The following is a 21,810-nucleotide window of genomic DNA, read 5'->3' on the forward strand; positions in this document are numbered from 1 at the left end:
ACGAAAAACAGCCCAATACCACGATTCCATCCTTGATGAATTTCATGGTGAGGACAATACTCTCTAGTAAGAACTGCTCCCCGGACATTTGCCATGTTCGCACATATCCATTAGATCACCACATGTAGAGTGAGTGATTCATCACTCCACGGGATAGTTTTCCATTGTCCTAGGGACCACTGGAGACATTCTTTGCACCACTGTAATCGGTCTGCCGTAGTTCCAGGTAGTAATCATTGGCTTATGTGCTGCAGCTCTCTCATGGAATCCCAGTGCCACCATCTCTTTCTGGATGGTATGAGCACTGGCATTACTTTCTGATGCAATTCAAAATTCTGTGGCCACAGTGTTCAATGGAGCCTGCCGGCTCGACTTCACCACATGTCAGAGCACTTGCCGATCCCTATAGTCATTTTTTTTTTGCTTCCCAGGTCACAGTTGTGGTTTCATCACACCCTCATGTTTCCATTTCACCACTACAGCACTGACTGTTGCGTTTGGTATCTGGAACCTGTCCAAAATCTCAGATGGAATGCCTGAATCGGTGGGTGCCGATAATCATACCCCATTCAGCCTCACTCAGTTCACACTGTCTGCTCATTTTGACTGCTGGCAGCAGTATACAAGTCTACAATGCACTTGCTGTCCTTCATGAGTCATTCTAGTGGCAGATAACATGTATTGATGACCTATGGGTGATCCTCCTTACAGTTCAGAGAGTGCCCGGTCATCATGGGCGTCCGGAAGGGGGGGGCAAGGGGGGGCCGTGGCCCCCCCCTGGAAAATGAAAGTGAACCAAAAATTATGTATTTCACACATAAAATTTCATTTTATCCACAATAATATGTGTTAATTATTGCATGAACACCATAAATTCAAATTTAAGCAATGTTTTTTTAGGGAACAACACTCTTTTGGGGGAAAATGTGACTTTTTTGCCCCCCCCTGGAAAAAAATACCTTCCTTGCCCCTCCCTGGAAAAAATCCTGCGGACGTCCATGCCGGTCATTATTGGCAATATAGTGCATCTTTCCCATCTCACCTTGTTGTGAGAAAGCAGGGGGTATAAAATCCTGCTGGCACTTGGTGTCTTGCATGAAAGGTGAAAGGGAAGGTGCCTGTAGAAGGAAAGGAAGAGGAGGAGAGGAAAGCGAAACTGGCATTGTAACGTCGTCTTGCATTGTAAGAGTAACCCGCCTGTGCTAAAGAATGTATTTCGCCAGTCAGCATCACTTGCAGTATGTGAGAAAAACACAACTGTTGTAAAAAGAATAGGTAGTTTGATGTCTTGCAGTAAACAGTTAAACAGTGAAAAGAGCAAAGATAGATTATTTTTCAGTCTGGTATTAGAGAGCAGGACAACAGGTTGCCAACAACCCAGGACTTTGATATATGACCATTCATGGAATGTAGTGACGTGGCATTTTTGGAAAGTGATGGTATGTTTAAATGCTATTCGGTATGACATGTTGAAAATATTTCATATAATTCCTGGTGTAGTTTGGAATATATATGCCTGTGTGATGAATGTTAGAAGTTTGCTGGCTTTGGAATTCAATTTCCAGTAACATGGCCTAGAAGTCTCCTGGGATGTCATGGAGAAATCTGGTGCTTCCTGGATATGAGAGAGAACCCTGCATGTGAAATGGATGCACTCATCTTTGTGATGGAGATAAGGTCTCAATTTTCATTATTGGAGACATCCTATCCAACAATACAAAGCCAGTTCTATCGGGGAATGCTGCTGGAAAAAAACACCATAAATCTATGAATTATTTGAAAAATAACTGGGGTAGCAGCTCCTATGTTCCCTCCCACTTTGAGCACTGGTTTGGACTATTATTCGTTGATAATGTAGAAATTGTCAATTGGATGCTCTGAATTGTATTCCTTACTTAAAAAAATTTAAAATAATCAGAGTTTAACCCTGTATATTTGTCAGAAAACAGTCAAGTCATTATTCGGTTCATATGTCAATTGTAACTTATGCATGTCGCTGACTTGAAATAATTTTGGCAAAGCTGCTGAGAAGAACTGGTTGCATTTGAATATTGTTTCAAAGAGCCTTATGACAATGAGTAAATTGAGTAAGTACATTAAAACTTGGAATAATTTTGATGTATGCACATGTATGTATATGTTGCATTAAACTCAGGTTGTCTGACAGACATGTTTATATTTGAGAAGACAGTATATGCTTTAGTAAAACAGGTAATTATAGAAAATACTGGAGATATTATTGTCTCTTACAAAGCATTGTAGTTAATAGGTGTGGCTAGTGCATGATGAAAATTTGGTTGCATGTGTAGTGTCATTACATCAGATGGTTGCTTTGTTTTAACATTTTTTGTCATATTCAAGTGACTATTTTTTTTACAATTTTCAGGCTCTTTTCTAAGCCATTTCCCCTTTCCATTAGATGTCCCTTTGTAAATAGTTCAGACTGGAGATCTTTCTAAATCTCGAGCAGTAAGTTAAGGCAGTCTCTAATTTCGAGTAATTATACAGTGCAAGAATGTCCTTGTATCAGCAGCACTGGTTCAATTTGGTACAGTAAAAATTACATACAATGCAACAAAAATGTTGAGTTGCTTTCTTATTAACACACTTTAAAAGTAATGTGGCTTTGAGCTTATCTTGAGTAGCTTGGGAGCAAAACTTATGTACTAATCCACAAAAAAGTATTGAACCGAGAAAAATAAAAACAAAAGTTTGTGTGCTATGTTTTGGGTTATGGGTTATTCAGATAGGTTCATATATTTCTGCCTACTAATGGCTACTAAATGAACTTTAGTTTATTTATTAACTATATATGGATAATATATAGTATTTATTATAAATTGAAGTGCCATGAAAACATGACAGGTAAGAAAGGTAATTTTCTTTGAAACACGAATGTTACAGTGTTCAAAATTTTCCTCAACATAAAATTATAAAAATATGTTCATGAGCAATCTAACAAGACCAATGATAAGAAAATGAATATGTTGTTTAAAAAGTATGGCAAATAAAACACTGGTAGCATATAATTTCCAATTATAACAGCACCAAATAAATACAATCAATATTGTTACTCTAAATTTTTAAGATACACTCACTTGAGTACAAAATAAGAAAAAAATCAATATTTTCTTTTCACCCAGTAGTGAAGCTTTCAAATATAGCATGGTAAACACAATGATTCTAAATGCTAAATACAAAGTATCTTTACGCAATGATTTAATAATTACAAAATACATGTATGCTGTAAATGCATAGTAGAAACAAGAGCTTTTAGGATATTAGTCATTGAATGATGTCACAGACAATCTATGAAGATAAATTACACATACTTAGGAACTACGTTTCCTGACTCAATGCTTCAATCAAATACAATGTCACACAAGTAAGACTTTTCTTTTAAATATGAATTCAGAATGCTACATAAAGTACTAGGAAATAACTTTTTTCTATTTCTATTTTTGGTTATTTTATGTTGCTTTCCTACCACTTGGGTTAATCTTAACAATGAGATGTTTGATGAACAGATGAAATTGATGATGGGACATACGTACTGATATTTCAATGCCTTAACTAGGGTTTAAACCAAGAAAATCTGACTTCATAGTAACTAAGCCCTCCCCTCTCCCCATGTTTGTGTGAGAGAGAAAAGTAGGGATAACTAGCAAGTTTTCACAGATCTCTTGAACAGTTTTTCATGAAGTGATCACTGAGATGTGTTCCCAGGTATTTTGTACCTGGTGGGTGCCTAAATTGGGTTGAGAGGAAGCAGCAGATTCTATGATGACAGCCTATAAAAACTTGTTACCTTCTACGACAAATGTCTCAATAAAGCTGGAAATTGTATTGTCAAACTTTGTTTTTAAGTCTACTTTATGCACAGATAGGCTAATGGACATTTCCACTGAATTTTACTTACAACAATTTTGAAAACTACACCCTGGAAAGATGACTCCTGTAAGTTCTCGCGTTACTCTGCATTCAGTTTAAGGCAAAAACGAGATTTCCAAAGTTGAGAGGCTAGCGTTGCGCTCAAAACATGCCCCGTCATGTTAATACGTCATCAATTAGAGCAGGTTTGTCGTCTGCTCTTGGAGCATTCAGTTTACTATGGCTGGCCTATGGAGAGCCAACATGTGTAGCAGTTTTACAATCTGTAGAGATTTAAATAATGGAAGAAGGAGCAATAGTGGAAGGGAAAGCCATGCTTTGAAATGATCATTCTTCTATTAAATATCCCTGCTGCTCACGTGCAAGATAAATGAAAGGGTTCTGCAGCGTGCATGTTATCAAGTCACACAAAAAATATTGCTTGTAAAATTAGTTACTGGCCAAATTTTCAAAAATATATTTTAAACTTATATTTATCAAAATTTACCTCAACCTGTAGTGTGAAATAATGAGATACAAGTACGGTATTCAATTTTCATATTCTTCACTTATTAAATGAAGCATATTTTACTTTCTTTCCGTAATGTAATTTCAGTTTCTGTTTTTCATTATAAATTGTGATCAAATATTTTTCTGCAGATAAGATTTGATTTGATTTGATTTTGTGTTTTAAGTCCACTTTATGCACAATAAGTATAATCGGGACTGGACATTTAGTTTAAAGTGCGATCCGAACCACTTGTGCCTCCACCGGGTTATGCAGAAAAGAGAAAATACACTGCAGAAGATTACACGAGTTGCACAGTAAATTTCAATGCTTAGTTTATGTACAATTATTACAAGGAAATAATGTGCAAGGCATCCTATCGAGATAAAACGAAATGAGACCTGGAAATCTCTGTCTCATTCTCGTTGAGAGTTGTAAATGCCTGTCTCATTCTTGATCTCGAGTTCATTTGTAAATGTCTCGTTGACGGTCTAGTCTCGATTTATAAACATCCGTCTCATTTTCATCTCGGTTTCGAAGGGCAATTTTTGTTCTCGTCTAAAGTCTTGAAAAATATAGAATAAACAACATATGCAGAGGTTTACCGTACAAACTTTCAGATTATTACGACTAAAAAATGTTTTCCTTGTTTTAAAGCGACGAGCCCCAAAGAACTGTATATTATCCTGATTGTACAGGGTGGCTCAATAAGTCACTTAACAACCTCAGTACAAGGCCATTGCGGCATGGAATTTGAAATTGGCGATGACCAATCGTTATCTGGCCAAGGGGGAACCACATTGACGCCACCCACACGGTCGGCGGCCATCTTGATGTCCGCCATCTTGAATTCAACTTCAGAATTTTAAATGGGAAGGGGGTCGTGCGACATATCAAAATGGGCTAGAATTTCACGAGAAATGCAATGGTGAAGGTTTTTTCGACGTATCTTTAACCAGTAAAAAGTTATGACTGAATTCTTGTACCAATTTGCTCCTTTTCGAGGTGTTAGAAAAATGCCTTAAAATTTGTTTAGCGCTTCGGTAATGCATCGAGATCAAAGTGACGTCTATGGAGAGACGTTCGCATGCCATTGCACATTATTTTAATCAGATACATCCATGAAGAGCTGTGCATTATGAATGGTTGTCGCGAACAATTTACAGTGTGACGCTTCCATTGAATTAAAAGTCCTTCACAGTGACAAGGCTAATGTTTATGTTCATAAGGAAGTTTATAAACAGAATATATGACCCTTGTCATCTGATAACTAACTTTGGACAAAAACTGGTTCATAACGTTCCCATAGGTGTTCTGGTGTTCTTCCCTATTGAAAAAACTCTGTAAAAAGTACCTTCTTCCATAAGCAAGGATGAAAAAAACTGTTTATTTAACAAATCCAAGTAGCCCTAAGCATTTAAGGTTCCGTTGATGGAAAATTGACTAACCAATCGTGTTCCACACAGCACGCCACACCATTAACTTACCAACACTAACCATTCAGCTTTGATCTGTCAAAAATGGGTTATCAGATAAAAATCATCGAATATTCTGTTTATGAACTTCCTTATGAACATAAACATTAGCCTTGTCACTGTGAAGGACTTTTAATTCAATGGAAGCGTCACACTGTAAATTGTTCGCGACAACCATTCATAATGCACAGCTCTTCATGGATGTATCCGATTAAAATAATGTGCAATGGCATGCGAACGTCTCTCCATAGACGTCACTTTGATCTCAATGCATTACCGAAGCGCTAAACAAATTTTAAGGCATTTTTCTAACACCTCAAAAAGGAGCAAATTGGTACAAGAATTCAGTCATAACTTTTTACTGGTTAAAGATACGTCGAAAAAACCTTCACCATTGCATTTCTCGTGAAATTCTAGCCCATTTTGATAATTCGCACGACCCCCTTCCCATTTAAAATTCTGAAGTTGAATTCAAGATGGCGGACATCAAGATGGCCGCCGACCGTGTGGGTGGCGTCAATGTGGTTCCCCCTTGGCCTGATAACGATTGGTCATCAACATTTCCATGTTGCGCGCTGCAGTGGCCTTGTACTGGGGGTGTTAAGTGACTTATTGAGCCACCCTGTATATGCAAACCAAACTGCTGATTCACAATCACCATGAATGAACTGGTGTTGTAATTATTATACACAAAATTCATCTTTGTGGACAGCTAGGGGAGTGCTTCTATGGTTAACATTAGTGTTGCTAACGAGAAGAGACATTTCCCATCTTGTCTCATAAAAGGACACAGCACAAGCGAATGTTTTTGAAATGTTACGGGACAGACCAAAGTCTCGTCTCGAGGGCAGGTTGGGTGATACTTAAATTGTGCAACCTGAAGGTGGTGGTAGTGGGGGGATGGGTAGTGTCCTCCTTCGAATACTGTTTGTAGTCATTCATCATCATTGTTGCGATTAGCCAAAAGTGGCAAAAATTGTGACGTTAGAGAAGATACCAAATTAACCATGCATTCTCATCGTTGCGGTTAGACAAAGTGATGGAAAAGAGATGTAAATGTAGGATAAATACATAAATTTGCAATATATATAGAAAACTGTAATTTATTGCAGGAGATTTAAAAACTTTGCATACTTTTTTTTACAATATCACCACGAATTAATAAAAATTGACGTGTAAACACGAGTGTTCTAAATGTGTTGTTATTTTAAAAATTGTGAACAAGATATTATGACGAAAATGCATTCTTGTAACAATAATTTCTTCCCAGTCAGAACCTATGTATTGGCAATGAACGAGGCTGTTCACATGTTCAGCAATTAACTGTTACCAGTATTGCCTTGTCAGTCTAATGGTAAAACCCTCTACAGAGTGGCTGAATTATAGTAAATGCTGTTATACTGTTAGGGCATAATTCATCTCCAAGAAATGGAGCACATGTTTTCACTGGAAGTTATAAGATACTTGTGTTTTATACAGTAACAAATGACTCTTTGCCGTCGCTTTCATGGCCCATGCTAAGTTTACGGGGCAAGCAGAAGCCCTGCCAGCATGCATTTCTAAGTGACGACGTCAGGCCAATCAGAGGATGTTTTCACTTCAGTGTTGTGGGATTTCAGCAGTGTATGAAGGAGTGTTTCTCGAGAACCAAAACAAATACCACAGATATATTTTGCACACCTCATTTTTGTGTCATTATCATTATCCGTAAAATGAATGGATTTAAAACGTATTTCAAGTCTCAGTGGAAATGTCGATTGGGGCTGGGCCTACAGTTTAAAGTGGGATCCAAACCACTATAAGCCTCCACTGGATATCAAACCTGGGACTCCTTGATTACATGGTGACAGCATTACAACAATGCCATCAGGGAGATGGAAATTTGTTGAAAAGTAGTGGTGTAAGTTTTGAAACCATTGATCTTTATTTGCTAAACACATAAACAAGAAAGGTCAAAAATGCCTCTGTGATGTACCAGATGAAAAATATATGAGTGGGTCTTGACTTTTGAGATCAACTACAATACAGAGTAGTATAAAGATAACACCTAAGCTCAGAATATGAAAAATTCAAGGGAGATTTCGCATCAAAGTGACAAGCAACACTTTACCACAAACTTCACACACCCAAATAGCCACTTTCCCCTTTAGCCCATAAAGAAGTATTCACTGTGCATATGCAGCCAACAGACCAAGGCAACACGATGAAAGCTATAGAAAAATGAACCATTCCGAGTGACACCCAAGTGACAAATAATAGGTGCAGCATACTGCTTCACTCCAGTGTGAAAGGTAGCATTTATTCCTCAAGATTCATGTTTAAAAGGTATACCACATAAATGCCAGTGTGAAATTTCCCTTGGGATAAAGTAAAGAAAATGCCAAAAGTCTTTCTGGCACAATGCTTACAGTCATAATGACTTAATTTTCACCAATGTCACAATGCAATTATGAGGTGCTGCACATATACTTTATGTAGCATTCTGAAAATTTATTGTTCTTTACAAAGTGCACAGATTTTTGTTACTAGTTTGAAACAAAATTAAAATTGATATACATGTCATCATATGCCACTTACTGGCCTACACATATTCTTGATTATAAAGATTTGTCTTAAAATAAAATAAAAAATATGAAATGTGACTAGAGTATTCATTCCATTTCTAACCTTTTTAATTATATATGTACTATATTTAGATCTTCCTTAACAACAGCGTAATCTTGATATCCGAGTTCATTTCCGAATCAGAGAGGAAACATCAGTTATCAGCTTCTACATAAAATATTTAGTTTACATTCTAATTTGTCTCTGTACATAAAGTGGCTTCAAAATAGCCTTTACAGAGCCAATTCGTTCTTTTGTTTTCTCTATAAGGCTTTCAAAATACTGGACAACTTATGTTCAATTTGTATACACTGTTAGTGTTCTCTCGTTAAGAATATAAAATAAATTAGGAAGACCAAATCACTGACCTTGACATATTAAGGAGAAAATTATTTCTTACAATTGCAAAAGAAATGCCCATATACACAGCTGCATTTTCATAATGCATATATGAAAAACTATAATCGATTGTCTTCCTTCCTGTAAGACTAGTACAATACCTATTTAAAAAATACAAATTGTTTCTGTATGACAATGTTCTACATTTACGACACTGGCTGTGCTGATGGTCCAACTTCTGCAAGTAGCACACTTTTGGGGTTAAAAGTATCTGAATAAACATTCTCCTTTTTATGCATACGACGCACATGAGACCGAAGATTGTCACGGCGAGCTGCCCGATATGAACAATGAGGGCAAAGATGAGGTTTCTCTCCAGTGTGCATGCGGCGATGTTGGATTACCTGGAAAACAAAGTGCATAGTCTTTAAAGATATGATATCCCACCGACTGGTATTTTCAATACATAATATATCAACATCGATATCAATATTCAGTCAATATCCACGATGCTAGTTCCAGCACCCATAACCTATCTTTGCACAGAAAACTGAAAGCAAACTCCATACTACAACACCCCTCTGAGGGCCAGAGCTTGCCAACTGACTTTTTCATTGAGTGACCTGTTGTCAGGACATCACCTGCCACTTCCTCTTTTCAAGTAGCTCCCAAATTGTCCTCACAATGCTCACACTGAGAAACGAACCTGGTACTCCACTTGCACCAAAAGAGAGAGAGCTAACCACTTGGCTACATGGGAGCCCACCTGGGCATAAAATGGCATTCAAATGGGCCCAAATTTCTGACCAGACATCACCCAATGTAAAGCCACTTCAGAATCTGATTCTCAAAGGGCTGTTATGCCACAAACTTTAGTTTATTTTTTCATTTACTAATAAATATTCAGAAATATTTTAACTGGTAAGAGTATCGGTGCTGGTATTTTTACTGGTTCAAAACGGATTTCGGCAATAGATTCAAAGATGGCAAAAGGTATACAAAGTGATGGACAATACTTTGAATAGGCTTGGATTATTCACTACATTTGCATGTATTTTGACACCATGTTTCAGTATTGGGGCCTCGCCGATGGCACAGTGGTAGTGTTGTCGCCTTGTAATCATGGGGTCCTGGGTTTGATACCCGGTGGAGGCACATAGTGGTTTGGATCCCACTTTAAACTGTAGGTCCAGTCCCGATTAGCCTTACTGTGCATAAAGTGGACTTAAAACACCAACTCAATCAATGTTTCAATTTTGCTGATAGAAATAAAAAATGTATGAAGGAGGAGGAGGCATTACTTTCAAAATGCCGTTAGTATAATGAATGTAGAATTATGTACAATAGCAGGATAAGGTAGGTGAGAGGGGGGAAAACTATCTGATAATTACTATGATAAAACAAATAAAAACAAAAGAAACCCAACTCACCTTTTTCAACTGTACAGTCTTGAAATTACATATATCACAGAAAAAATACTTTCCAGTCTTATGCTTCCGCATGTGCTTCTTCAGATCAGCTTCTGATTGCCTATCTTTGCCACAAATAACACAGGACACTTTCACCATGAAATTCTTTGGGCCAAATGCATGAACTTTCAAGTGTTTGTGAAATGCCTTTTCAATTGTACACGAATATGGACACATTGGACAGTGATACTCTTCTTTCTCATACCTGGAAAGAAATTATTTACATTTAACTGCCAAAGAAGAACACTCAAATAAGTGTACTGGCATGTCTAGACAAAAAATCTGTCGTCATTTGTATATTGAAATTCACTTCAAATATTGTAATAATTTTGACAGCATTTTCAAAATTGTTACCAAAGACAATATTCATTCAGCATAAACATGAATATCAAGTTGACCCCTATAAGATAAAATCTCATATATTGATTTGAAAGTATGGTTAAAAGTTTAAACGCCAAAGCGAAAAAACTTTATCTTTTAGCAGATAGGAACTTCTCTCACATGCTAGTCTCCAGGGATGGGAAACTTTCGAGAACACACTTTCAAACTTGCTGCAATGTTCAAATAAATCATTGCTCGAGAACTACTTGTCACAGAGAGACAATATCATTTTCTCTTCCCACTGGAATGACAGGCCTATTAGTAGAGGTGAAATTTATACATTGTACCTCCCAATAATAAAAGTTCATGAGAAGAAAATTAAACCTTTACACAAAAATTTATATTCAGCATGCCCATGTGGGCACCACAATAGATCAAGTGAACAAAAAATGTAGTATGTAGTAGTGGCACATTCCTACAATCATGAAAAGTTGCACTGAAAATAGGCTCATTCCTTGGGAGGGGTAACAACTTATAAGGAGAGCAGTCTTGCCACCTTAAGGATAACATTCTGGAAAATCGCTCCTTGCCAAGGTGCTAACCAATGTTAGAAGTGATTTTCTGGATTTTTTCTGTAAGTTGGTAACACTGCCACTCTTGTATATTGTTATTATATTTTGTGGTTTGTTACATGTAGCATTTACATATCACTAGGGTTACCAGATGTCCGGTTTTTCCCGGACATGTCCTACATTTTAGCTTTATGTCCGGCGTCCGGGAGGAATTTGAAAAATATCATAAATGTCCTACATTTTGAGCGTCACATAATATTAATAAGGAAAATACGTGTTTCAGTTGAACAAAGAAGTTATGGAAGTTACAAGTCTATGGACTGAGCTCCCAAACTCAATAGTGAAATTTATTTTGATTCAGTCACTGCCAGAAAAGAAAAGTTAGAGAACAAACGGGAAATCTGAAGCAATTAGTGAACAAAGTTTTTGTGCCACTTTCTGATGAAGTCACTGTTCAATACCTGAGCGGAATGTCTTGCCTTCGGGTTTATACTGATGGGACAAGGTGTTTCCCATTTTCATTCAATATTTTGGTTCTAAAGCAGGGAGGATATAGAGAACAAAGTTATTGAGGGTGTCTACTAGTTATGAAAGTCAAGAGAAAGTCAAGAAATCAGCAAGTAGGGCTTGAAGTCCATAAAAATTCGAGAAATTATTCTTGTGGTCAATAATTTTTGCTAATACATTTGCTATTTGATTTGGTTTATTTTACTTCACGTTAATCGCGAAGATTAGGATGAATTATGGCAAGATAAGATGGATGAAGGGACAATCATAAACATATAGGGTCGACCCCCCCCCCCCCATCCCAAATCAAGCCTCAAGTAAGAGTCCAAACCCCAGAGCCTTGCTAGTCTGTCAAATGCAGTTCACTTAATTACTAATTTCCAACTTTGCCTAAGTAGGGGTTGAATAAATAAACATTAAGAAAAAAGAAAAAAGGTTAAGAAAAGTCCTGAAAAATTCAAGAATTTTGGATGTGTTATCTTGGGTAGAAACCCTGTTGTTGAACTAAAAACTGCCCTAGATTGAAACTTTTGGAACCATTTCAAATTACGGTAATTGCTGAATATTTGTTTGCCATTGCAGGTCAATGAAAATTATATTAAAGAGGAAATAAAAAATAGGCTTAATTCAGGAAATGCATGTTACTTCTCACTTCATAAACGTTTGTCTTCTAGTTTAATATCTAAGAAACTAAAAATTAAAATATACAAAACAGTAATTTTGCCTGTAGTATTATATGGATGTAAAACTTGGTCCCTTACATTGAAAGAGGAACATAAATTGAGAGTATTTGAAAAAAAGATCCTTAGGAAAATCTTTGGACCTAAAAGGGATGAGGAGACAGGTGAGTGGAGAAGGTTACATAATTTAGAACTACATAATTTGTATTCATGTCCAGATATTATTAGAATAATTAAATCCAGAAGACTTAGGTGGGCAGGCCATGTGGCACGAATGGGAGAGGAAAGAGGAGTTTACAGAATTCTTGTTGGAAAACCTGATGGTAAGAGACCTGTAGGAAGGCCAAGATGAAGATGGAGGGACAACGTTGAGATGGACCTAAGGGAAATCGGTAGGGATGGAAAAGAGTATATAGATCTTGCTCAAGATAGGGAAAGATGGAAGACCTGTGTTGCTGCAGTCATGAACCTTCGGGTTTAAGAAGGCTAGAGAGTTAAGTTAAGTTCATTGCAGGTCATAATGCAAATGTTGAGAGAGTACTTTCATTCCATCAACACAACGGACTCATGAAAAAAATATTTTATTCATAAATTCTGTAAAATGTTTGGGGCTGGTCCCTATAATTACAAAGAGTTTGACTGTCCATTCTAACATAATTATATTTTTACTAAACCTGAAATTTTGAGAAAAATTGGCTTCTCTGAGAAGTACCAGTTAGAACATGTAGTGAGATGCATTGTTTAGTATGATTACAAGTTTTGAAATTTTGCATTTAAAATTTCATTAAGAATTTTTTTTTTTTTAAACTGAAAAGAAAGTGTCATTTTTAAATTACTTTCTAACGTGTTCTATAGAAATAAGTATTATTTATTGTGAATGTTTTGTGTCCTACATTTTGACTTAAAGTCCTACATTTTGAGACAGCATGTCCTACATTTCCCTTGTAGCGATCTGGTAACCCTACAATTCACATAATAGACAAACCATGTAGTGAATCTAGAGCAGGGGTTTCCAACTGGTGGCCCACGGGCCGCATGCGTCCCACGATCCCTTTTTTTGCGGCCCGCGAAGCCAGTTTGCAAAATAATTTAATTTTATGTATTTTTATTAAAATACGTTCTATTTTTACTGAAGAAACAGTTTCAGAGTATGGACTTCCTTAAACAACTGGCGTTTATAACAGATATCACAGGTCATCTGAACGAACTGAACTTGAAACTGCAGGAAAGAAACCAGCTGGTGTCAGATTTAATGGGAAACATAGATGGGTTTCGTAATAAACTGAAGATTTTCAACGTTAGTTTGGAGAGGAATAACCTGGTCCATTTTCCAAGCTGTCGGCAGCTAGCAGATGATGATGAAACACTGGACATTTTTTAATTCATATATAATATAATTAAATATTTTGAAGAACTTAAAGCAGCATCCAGCTATTTAGCAATCCTCTTGGCGTTAACATCGAAGAACAAGAAGCTTCTCTCCAACTTGAATTGTGTAAGGCGATGTGTTCCTTCAAACTAGCCAAGAAAAGGGGCCAGAGTTTTTCAAATACCTTTCAAGCGAACGCTTTCCAAACCTTCGTAGTTTTGGACAAAGAATGACATGGATGTTCGGCAGCACATACACGTGTGAAAGGGTTTTTTCTTCAATGAAGTTCATCAAGAACAGCTACAGAAGTCGATTGGTAGATTCTTCACTGCTTCACCTTCTGAGACTTTCAAATACAGAAATTCAAGTGGACATTCCAACTTTAATAAAAGAAGCAGATCGGCCTCAATTTTCACATTGAACACTTACTATGAAGGATTCTTATTTGTGTGGTGTGTTTTTCATTTCTTTCAATTCATCCATAAGTATTGGGTTTTTGTGAAATAAATTGTAATTATACAATTTTGATTTGTGATTCCATTGTTTTTAATGCCTCATTTTAGAACTTTAGGTCATGTGAAAGTAAGTACTACATTCTCAGTTCAGTACTTACAATTTTTGTAATTTTTAATCCCCCCCCCCCCCCAAAATGCAGCCCGCCAATCAACTGCTGGATATAATTTTGGCCCTCGGACCTTTTGAAGTTGGAAACCACTGATCTAGAGGATGGATAATCTGTTACATCAAAGAAGTGTACACAAAGATTTGAAGTTAAGGTCAGGTTAAGTTCCCATGTCCAATTACAGTGGAACCAGATTTTACTTTCCCAGATTTTACATTTCCCTGCATTATACATTCAATCTTGATAGTCCCAACACAGTAAAATGTTAATAAATTTTCCTCAATGTTACATTTTCCCATATTTTAAGTTTTTTTCAGTTTGGTCCCCTCAAAAAATTAAAATCGAGGTTCCACTGTAATCATGAGTACCAGAAGATATTTCTAATTTAACGAAAATAACCTGAAGAATGAAATATCTTCACATATTCAATATACTAGATACCAACTAAAGATTAAAAGATTAAAAATCAGTAACTTACGTGTGTGAGCATGAGATTGGTCAAACAACGTTTCAAAGGTTATACTACCTCCTTCTTCAGGTTGATGCGATGTTTTCAGACACCTGACATGGTGCCTCGTCGAGAAAGTGTTGGTTGAGGATTTAGGTCAAAAGGTATAGGAAAGAACACTTGATATGATACGCTAGGAATAAATATAATATGTACAGAGAATCAAAGAAGTGGATGTTCTAAGGATGGTATTGTAACTTGGGGCATTGGAAATAATCACTGTTTCAGGTTCAAATCTGTTTGGGTCAGTACTCCTCATTTACTTATCAAATAGTGTGGAAAGAAAATATTACAGCCTGAGAAGCTAGATGAGAGTTGAACAGCTAGGCTGATTGGGACTAAAATTACACATAAAGTATGTGCTCTTCACTGAGAAATCTTGATTATAACCAGACGTAGTTTACCACTAAGCTATTGGTACTAAAGAGGCCACTGAAAGTGAATGGAGATAGGCATGATGAAAATCGATACTTTGATAACACAATGTGAACTTTTCTCATGTGTTCTTTGGCCAACAGACATGAATTAAGCATTTCATTTGAATGATTTATTACCTAATTGTACTTCAACTTATTCTGATTTAGAGTACTGCAATGAGGGCTTTCGCTCGAGCGCTCGATATTTCACACAGGCGACGCTAGATGGCATACAGAATTGATAAGCCTCAAACTACTTGAAGGAGCGGAATTCACTCGAGGATTACTAGTACATGTATTTCCGTCATTTGTCTGTGGTAGTGGGCCCTCGAATATGGATCATGAAGTAAAAGACACAGTGAAATTGAAACTTAAGTGAACATAGTCATCATCTCTATGTTACAATGCATATCTTACCAATACAGTAATATAAGGAAATGAAATAGATGAATATAGGCTGCATAGGTGGATATCTACGATTATTGTTACATTAAAATGATGACGATTGAATGTTATAACTGCATCTTATTATTTCGCAGAATATGATTATTCTTTTCGGTAAGTGTACAGGTATGTGTTGCACTGTGATAGGATATTTGTAATTGCTTAGGCAGGTCTGTCAGCATGTATATCCAGGGGGTCCATTTTACCTTACGGTCTGTAGATATTGCATACTTTCATACATATATTATATGTGGGTGTTACATAATAATATATGGAATTTGTTATTTAGAATTGTAATTGCATGGAGTAGTTTCCTTCCATGTATGGGATTTAGGTTGACTGTGCTGCTTATTAGGCTCTGAAATACAGGATGTTGCCAATCATTCCAGTAAGAGTGATGTACGCTCGAGCGTAGCAAGCTGGAGGATGGGAGGTTTGAGTGAGTGAAAGTGTTCCAATGCAGTACTCTATCTGCTATCTGTGCAAATAATGCACTAACATGGTTAAGGACACCATATACATATATACATATACACATTGCAGGGTGTCTATACCTTATCCTTTGAACAGGTCCAGACACAGAGCGCTTCTTTCCAGTTGGTGTATATCCCTCTGTCAAGTGTACAGCAATGTGGGCATCCATTTTGTCTCTTTTCCGTGTTTTGAATTTGCATGCATGTTTGGGACACACGTAAGTCTTTTTCAGCATTTCCGCTGGTTCTTGTCCAGGAGGGGAATGATATGTTGCAATGTGCTTCCTCAGACTTCCACGTGAGTCGAGCAATGTAGAGCATTCTCCACACTCAAATTTTGATACTTCAACTTCCATGTTGCACTGCATACTGAAATGGAAAATAAAAAAGGATAAGAATTTTTCAATAAGGCATGACAAGGACATCATTGTTTCAGTTAAATTGCCAACAATTTTAAGGCTCCAATATTTCTGTAAATAAACTTTAATTTGGCAGAAAATTCTGCGATTTTTATTTTTAATCACCATAAAGGTGTAATTCATGTACCCTGGAAAATTCATATTCTTCAAGGTACATTTGCATTATTATATTGAATCCACAAAAATAAACCTCATTGCTAAATTTTATATTAGTACTTGATCAGTATTATTATTTAGAAGTTACAATCCTCCCTTAAATTGCCCTCAAAAGTTCTAACAGTAAACAAATTGTTTTTTTGGGGGGGGGGGTCAATTTTTCTTCCATTGTGACATCTTACATAGCAAAGTGATCTAAGTGTCCCTAAACATAATAAAATACTCATGTGTACGCAAACAACATATACCTTGCCAAGCACAATATCAGTGAGGATATTATTGAAAACTTCCAACCATCTCATCCACTACATCTTAGCAGGTCACAGGCATTAGTATATCAATTGTAATGCCTCTTGAAATAACCATCATTTTTGCAAAATTTCCAACAGTAATTTATCCTGGTGAAGAGAAGGAAAAATATTATTTGCACAATCCTTAAATGCTTTTATCTGTTCATTACTGAAGTTCATAACCCTGTTACACGTAATTATTAGATACCAACTTTTCCACCACACATACCTGGAATCAATCATGAGAGCGAAGTCAAGTTCGTCATCCGAGTCAGGAGTACAAACATCATGGCTTACGGGAGGACAAAAGTCTTCTTTGTCGGACGAGTCCTGATCATCCCTTAAATGCTGCACACAATGCTCCTGTCTCTTTCGATGGACTTTCTTTAGGACTTGCATTTTTACAGACTGATCTTGTCTCGAACACACACTTTGCACTGAATGTTTTCTGAAGACACTTAGTGTAACTTTATCTTCCGTCTCACACTGATTTTGCTGTGAAGGTTGCTCAAAGTGATGATCTTTACCACACAGGAAGTCTGAGTACGAGTTTGCAACAAGGATTCCTCGTTTTGTAGTACTTTTTTTAGATTTTGAGTTCTTATTCTCAGAAGACACTTTCTTGTTTGGACTTGAATTTTTTGGAGATTTAATTTTAACTTTCTTGGTGGGTGTCTTGGGAGCTGCCTGCTGTTTAGGTCCCTGGAAAACAGATATGAAATAGTTCTTACAGTCGGAGGTAACACATAATTTGAAAATAATTATGAAGGCCGATCGTGCAGTGGTAGCATCATCACCTTGTAATCAAGGGGTCCTGGGTTCGATACCTGATGGAGGCACATAGTTGTTTGGATCCCACTTTAAACTGTAGGTCCCATCCACATTAACCTTTCTGTGCATAAAGTTGCCTTAAAACAAAAACTAAAAAAAAAACAAAAAAAACTCATATTTAAAATCAACTATAGTATGGGTTTTCCCCCAAGTATATGCTTAGTACTAGGGTTGATAGGGTTTATTTACTTGGTGCAGAAAATGGTTTCTTAGTCTGCATAGAAAACTTCATTCATTTATTTATCCCTCGAAACATCTCAATTAATTAATTAATCTCTCTCTCTCTCTCTCTCTCTCCTCATTCACGCACTCTCACTCCAATACTAAGGAATGACATTATTAACATATTATAATAATATTATTAACACATTGGGGTCTCACAACGGGCATAGCCCGCAGTGCACTTAAAGTCAATGTGGACGAAAGACGGGCTACGGGCATAGCCCGTCCTGTGATATTCAATTACCTACGGGCTATGTTCATAGTTTGTCTCATGTGCGTGTTCCTTCAAGCGTCTTGGTTGAAATTCCGACCGCTAGGTGACTCATGTCCTATTTTTATCTCGCACCTGCAACTGTTTGTTGTTGGGTTGATGTACGTTGCATTGTTTAGAATGGCGTCCTTAGGTCCAGACCGCATAGCGGAAATTCTGCATTCCATTTGTTCATTAGGTCAGTGATGAATGCATATGTAATTTATAAGAAAGTAAAAAGGGAAAATTATAATATGTCTGGAAGAGTTCATCATCAAAGCGGGCGAAGATATTCAAGGTCAAACATCAATGTCAACTACAGCAGATAGGCTAACAGGCTGCCATTTTCCAACGAAAATCCCCCCCCCACAGAAAAAGTCAAGGCCCTGTAGGTCATGTAAAGTTTGTGGAGACAGGCACAAAAAACAAACTGGCAAATGGGCAAGAAAAGACACAATATTTTAGTGCCCCAGCAGTGACGTTGCTCTCTGCATTCCTGAATGTTTCGAACTTTTTCATACAAAAGCTAATTACCTGTAATTTGCAATTATTTTTTGTTATGTGCACATCAGAAGTATTCTTATGCAAGATTCAAAAGATGTATTGATAGTTTATGTAGTTTTGGCATTGTTAATTATTGAAATTTCCAGATTACGAACTTGAAATATCTCTATATTAACATTTGTTACAATGTTGTACTTTTTCTTTTTTCACAAAACATTAAAACATTGCTGAAAAAAATATTCAAAAATGTCTGAAAATGAAAAGAAAATTTAACAAATTTTTGTTCATTGAAAAGAGGAAGCTTTGTAGATTTGAGAAATGTGGGGTAAATAAAAACAAATTAAAAATATTTTTTTCTATGATTTCTTTAAAAACAACCAAAAACCGCAGGCCTGAGGTAAAATGCTGTATTATGAGGCCAGACCCGAATGTGTTAATATGTAAGAAACAATTAATGTAGCAAATTAGAATTTACTAGGGATGTGCCGAAGCCGATTACAGATGTATGAAAATCGGCCGAAATTGACATATCAGAATCGGTATCAGAATCGGCAAAAATCCGATATTTAAATCGGTACAGATTATACTAGAGTTTTACCTTCTAACAAGTTTCATATTCTAGTTTTGTAAGATTTATTGAAAATTTGGTTATGATTAGTCATTATTGTAGAGTTTTTGTAATAAAATTATTGCAAACTCTCTTTCAGAGGATCAACCTAACTATAAATTGGAAATAAAACAGTACATTGCTGAACCAGAATCTGCTGTTGTATTGGAAATTCAAAAATGAGTATTCAAACCTGAAGCAAGTGCTGAGAAAATACTTGAGCATACCTGCTGCATCAGTATTCAGTGATTGAGTGTCCAGTGATGCTGAACAGATTTGCGATAAGAGAAGAAGTAGGTTACTTCCTGAAGTGCTTCCAAATCTCGTATTTCTGAAGTTGAATCTGGCAGAACAGGAATTCATTTTGCATTTCAAAGAACTGCTTGTGTACTAATGTTAAATCTATAGGTTCACATAACTTTCTGTAGATGCAAATGTACATTCGCATCTCTTGAGAATATATATGATATACATATGATATGCAATAGAAATGTACATACCAAATTTATTTTTGTCATGCAGAAAATAACCTATTTCTGTTTAATAATCTTATGTATCGGAATTGGTTAAATATCGGCATCGGTATCGGTTCCAAAAATTATCGGTGAGTACATCGGCATCAGTAAATTTTCAGCTTCGTCACATCCCTAGAATTTACTAATACATGGAAAAATACATAACCAGCCTAAGTAATATCACCATATCTAATATTCCTGCAATTTTGCAGTTTTGCTTTTTAATCTTTGCAAAATGTCATAGCATTTCCAGGACAGTTGTAATTACGAGTTAACATATATCATTGTATTTAATGAACAAATATCACATTTGATTTTATAATTTTATTACCTTCTTTCGCACTTCTATAGTTTCACTTGGGGTACTTGTGATACTAATGGCGGTAGCAGTGTCAGTTGGTGGGTTGTCGGAGGTATCAGCAATCTGGCCTTGTTCAAATACAGTGGTTACATTTGTACCTGGAATTAGAACAATATCTCCCACTGCTTGAACATTCATGGTACTTGTTCCATCACCAATTTCTACACACTGCTGTATTATCATGTCACTCTCGCCTGACATTACAACCTGGAAACAAAATCAAGAAATGCATAATTTCAAGAATCCGATCTGAACAAAGACTGAAAATTCACAACCATGGTTTATTTACCTCTGTGTAAATAAAATGTTTCCTTATTTTACAAAATACCTTATTCAAAACGTTCTAATAAATTCAAATACATAATTTAATGGCTCTCTGATGCTATATATACATACATCTTGTATGTTAAGCACAATCACTCACTGTACTACATCCTGCTTTAAGAACCAAATATATCCATTTTTTTCCACTTGGACTAAATCAAGTGTCATCTTACGTTTTCTGTGTGTTCATGTTTCAAAGTGAAACAGGGAGAAGTATGATAACACTTCTACACTTAATTTAACCAAAGGGTCCTCATGCAGTGCTAGATTCACATGCTACTAGAAGGTGGATTCACACACATAAAAATAGCAAAATAAAATAGAATTAATCGCTGGATTCCAAATTTAGTGTGCGTTCCCACTATCTAGCTGAAACAGTTGATTTTATTTTGTTGATCATGGGAAGGATGGAGGCACTTGCAAAGGAAGGTGGCATGTGTAAAAACACTGCTCTAATTTTCAGGATATTCTAAGACAACTGATTGCAAATCCAAGATTCCCAGTATGTAGGGTATTAAGGGATTAAAATTCCAGCAAAACATAGTCTGGATGTCAATCATCCTCAAAAATACCAGGGGGAAAAAATAACTTCAAAGTGAACTTTACTTCAATGTTTGCATAAAATGTATCCTCAAATTTTGTAGTATGGACATAAAAATAGTGTATATGCACTCTACAATGTTTTATTAAGTGTTAGAGACAATGAAATATATTTATTTTATCATGAGTACAGACTTGCACAATAATATCCAACCTTTTTCCCCTGTATTTTAGAAATTACTATATTCAAAAGTGTTGCTCTTATTGCTTTAATATCAACATTCCAGTTGCTGTGGAGAGGACAGAGGGAAAAATACACTAATCAGGCCAGCTTAAAAATTCCCTTGCCAAGCCCAAAATGAAATCATAAATATGTCACTGTATCATAATTGCTGGCTTGCAGAAATTAAATAAGATGAACACGTGAACCTGACTGCAGAAACTATAAATTTTAAAACTGATATATTTATCACATTTAAGAGTGATTGATTTGTTTTTTTTTTCCTCTATGCTTAAATAGAGTAAAGTGATATGGGTGAAAAAGCTACTAACTGTTTTATTAAAAAGGTTCTAACACTATTGTTTTATAATTCTCTATGCTTGTATCTACGTAT

At 36.2% G+C, this 21,810-nt stretch overlaps 1 protein-coding gene across 1 annotated transcript in view; it reads right to left on the reverse strand.

The window, feature by feature from the left end:
- Positions 1-6,442: 6,442 nt before the first annotated feature.
- The window catches only part of LOC145990939 (uncharacterized), a 35,572-nt gene continuing 20,204 nt past the window's right edge, over positions 6,443-21,810 (reverse strand). Inside the window, exons 4-8 of the mRNA XM_083126496.1 lie at positions 20,303-20,539; positions 17,272-17,744; positions 16,259-16,546; positions 10,227-10,470; positions 6,443-9,200 (exon numbers count right to left, since the gene is read on the reverse strand). Of these exons, the coding sequence (XP_082982622.1) occupies positions 9,003-9,200; positions 10,227-10,470; positions 16,259-16,546; positions 17,272-17,744; positions 20,303-20,539 (1,440 nt within the window). The 3' untranslated portion in view covers positions 6,443-9,002. The remainder of the gene's footprint in view (positions 9,201-10,226; positions 10,471-16,258; positions 16,547-17,271; positions 17,745-20,302; positions 20,540-21,810) is intronic.

Source organism: Lepisma saccharinum, chromosome 8, assembly GCF_977018435.1.
Source record: "Lepisma saccharinum chromosome 8, izLepSacc3.1, whole genome shotgun sequence".
Lineage (NCBI taxonomy): Eukaryota > Metazoa > Arthropoda > Insecta > Zygentoma > Lepismatidae > Lepisma > Lepisma saccharinum.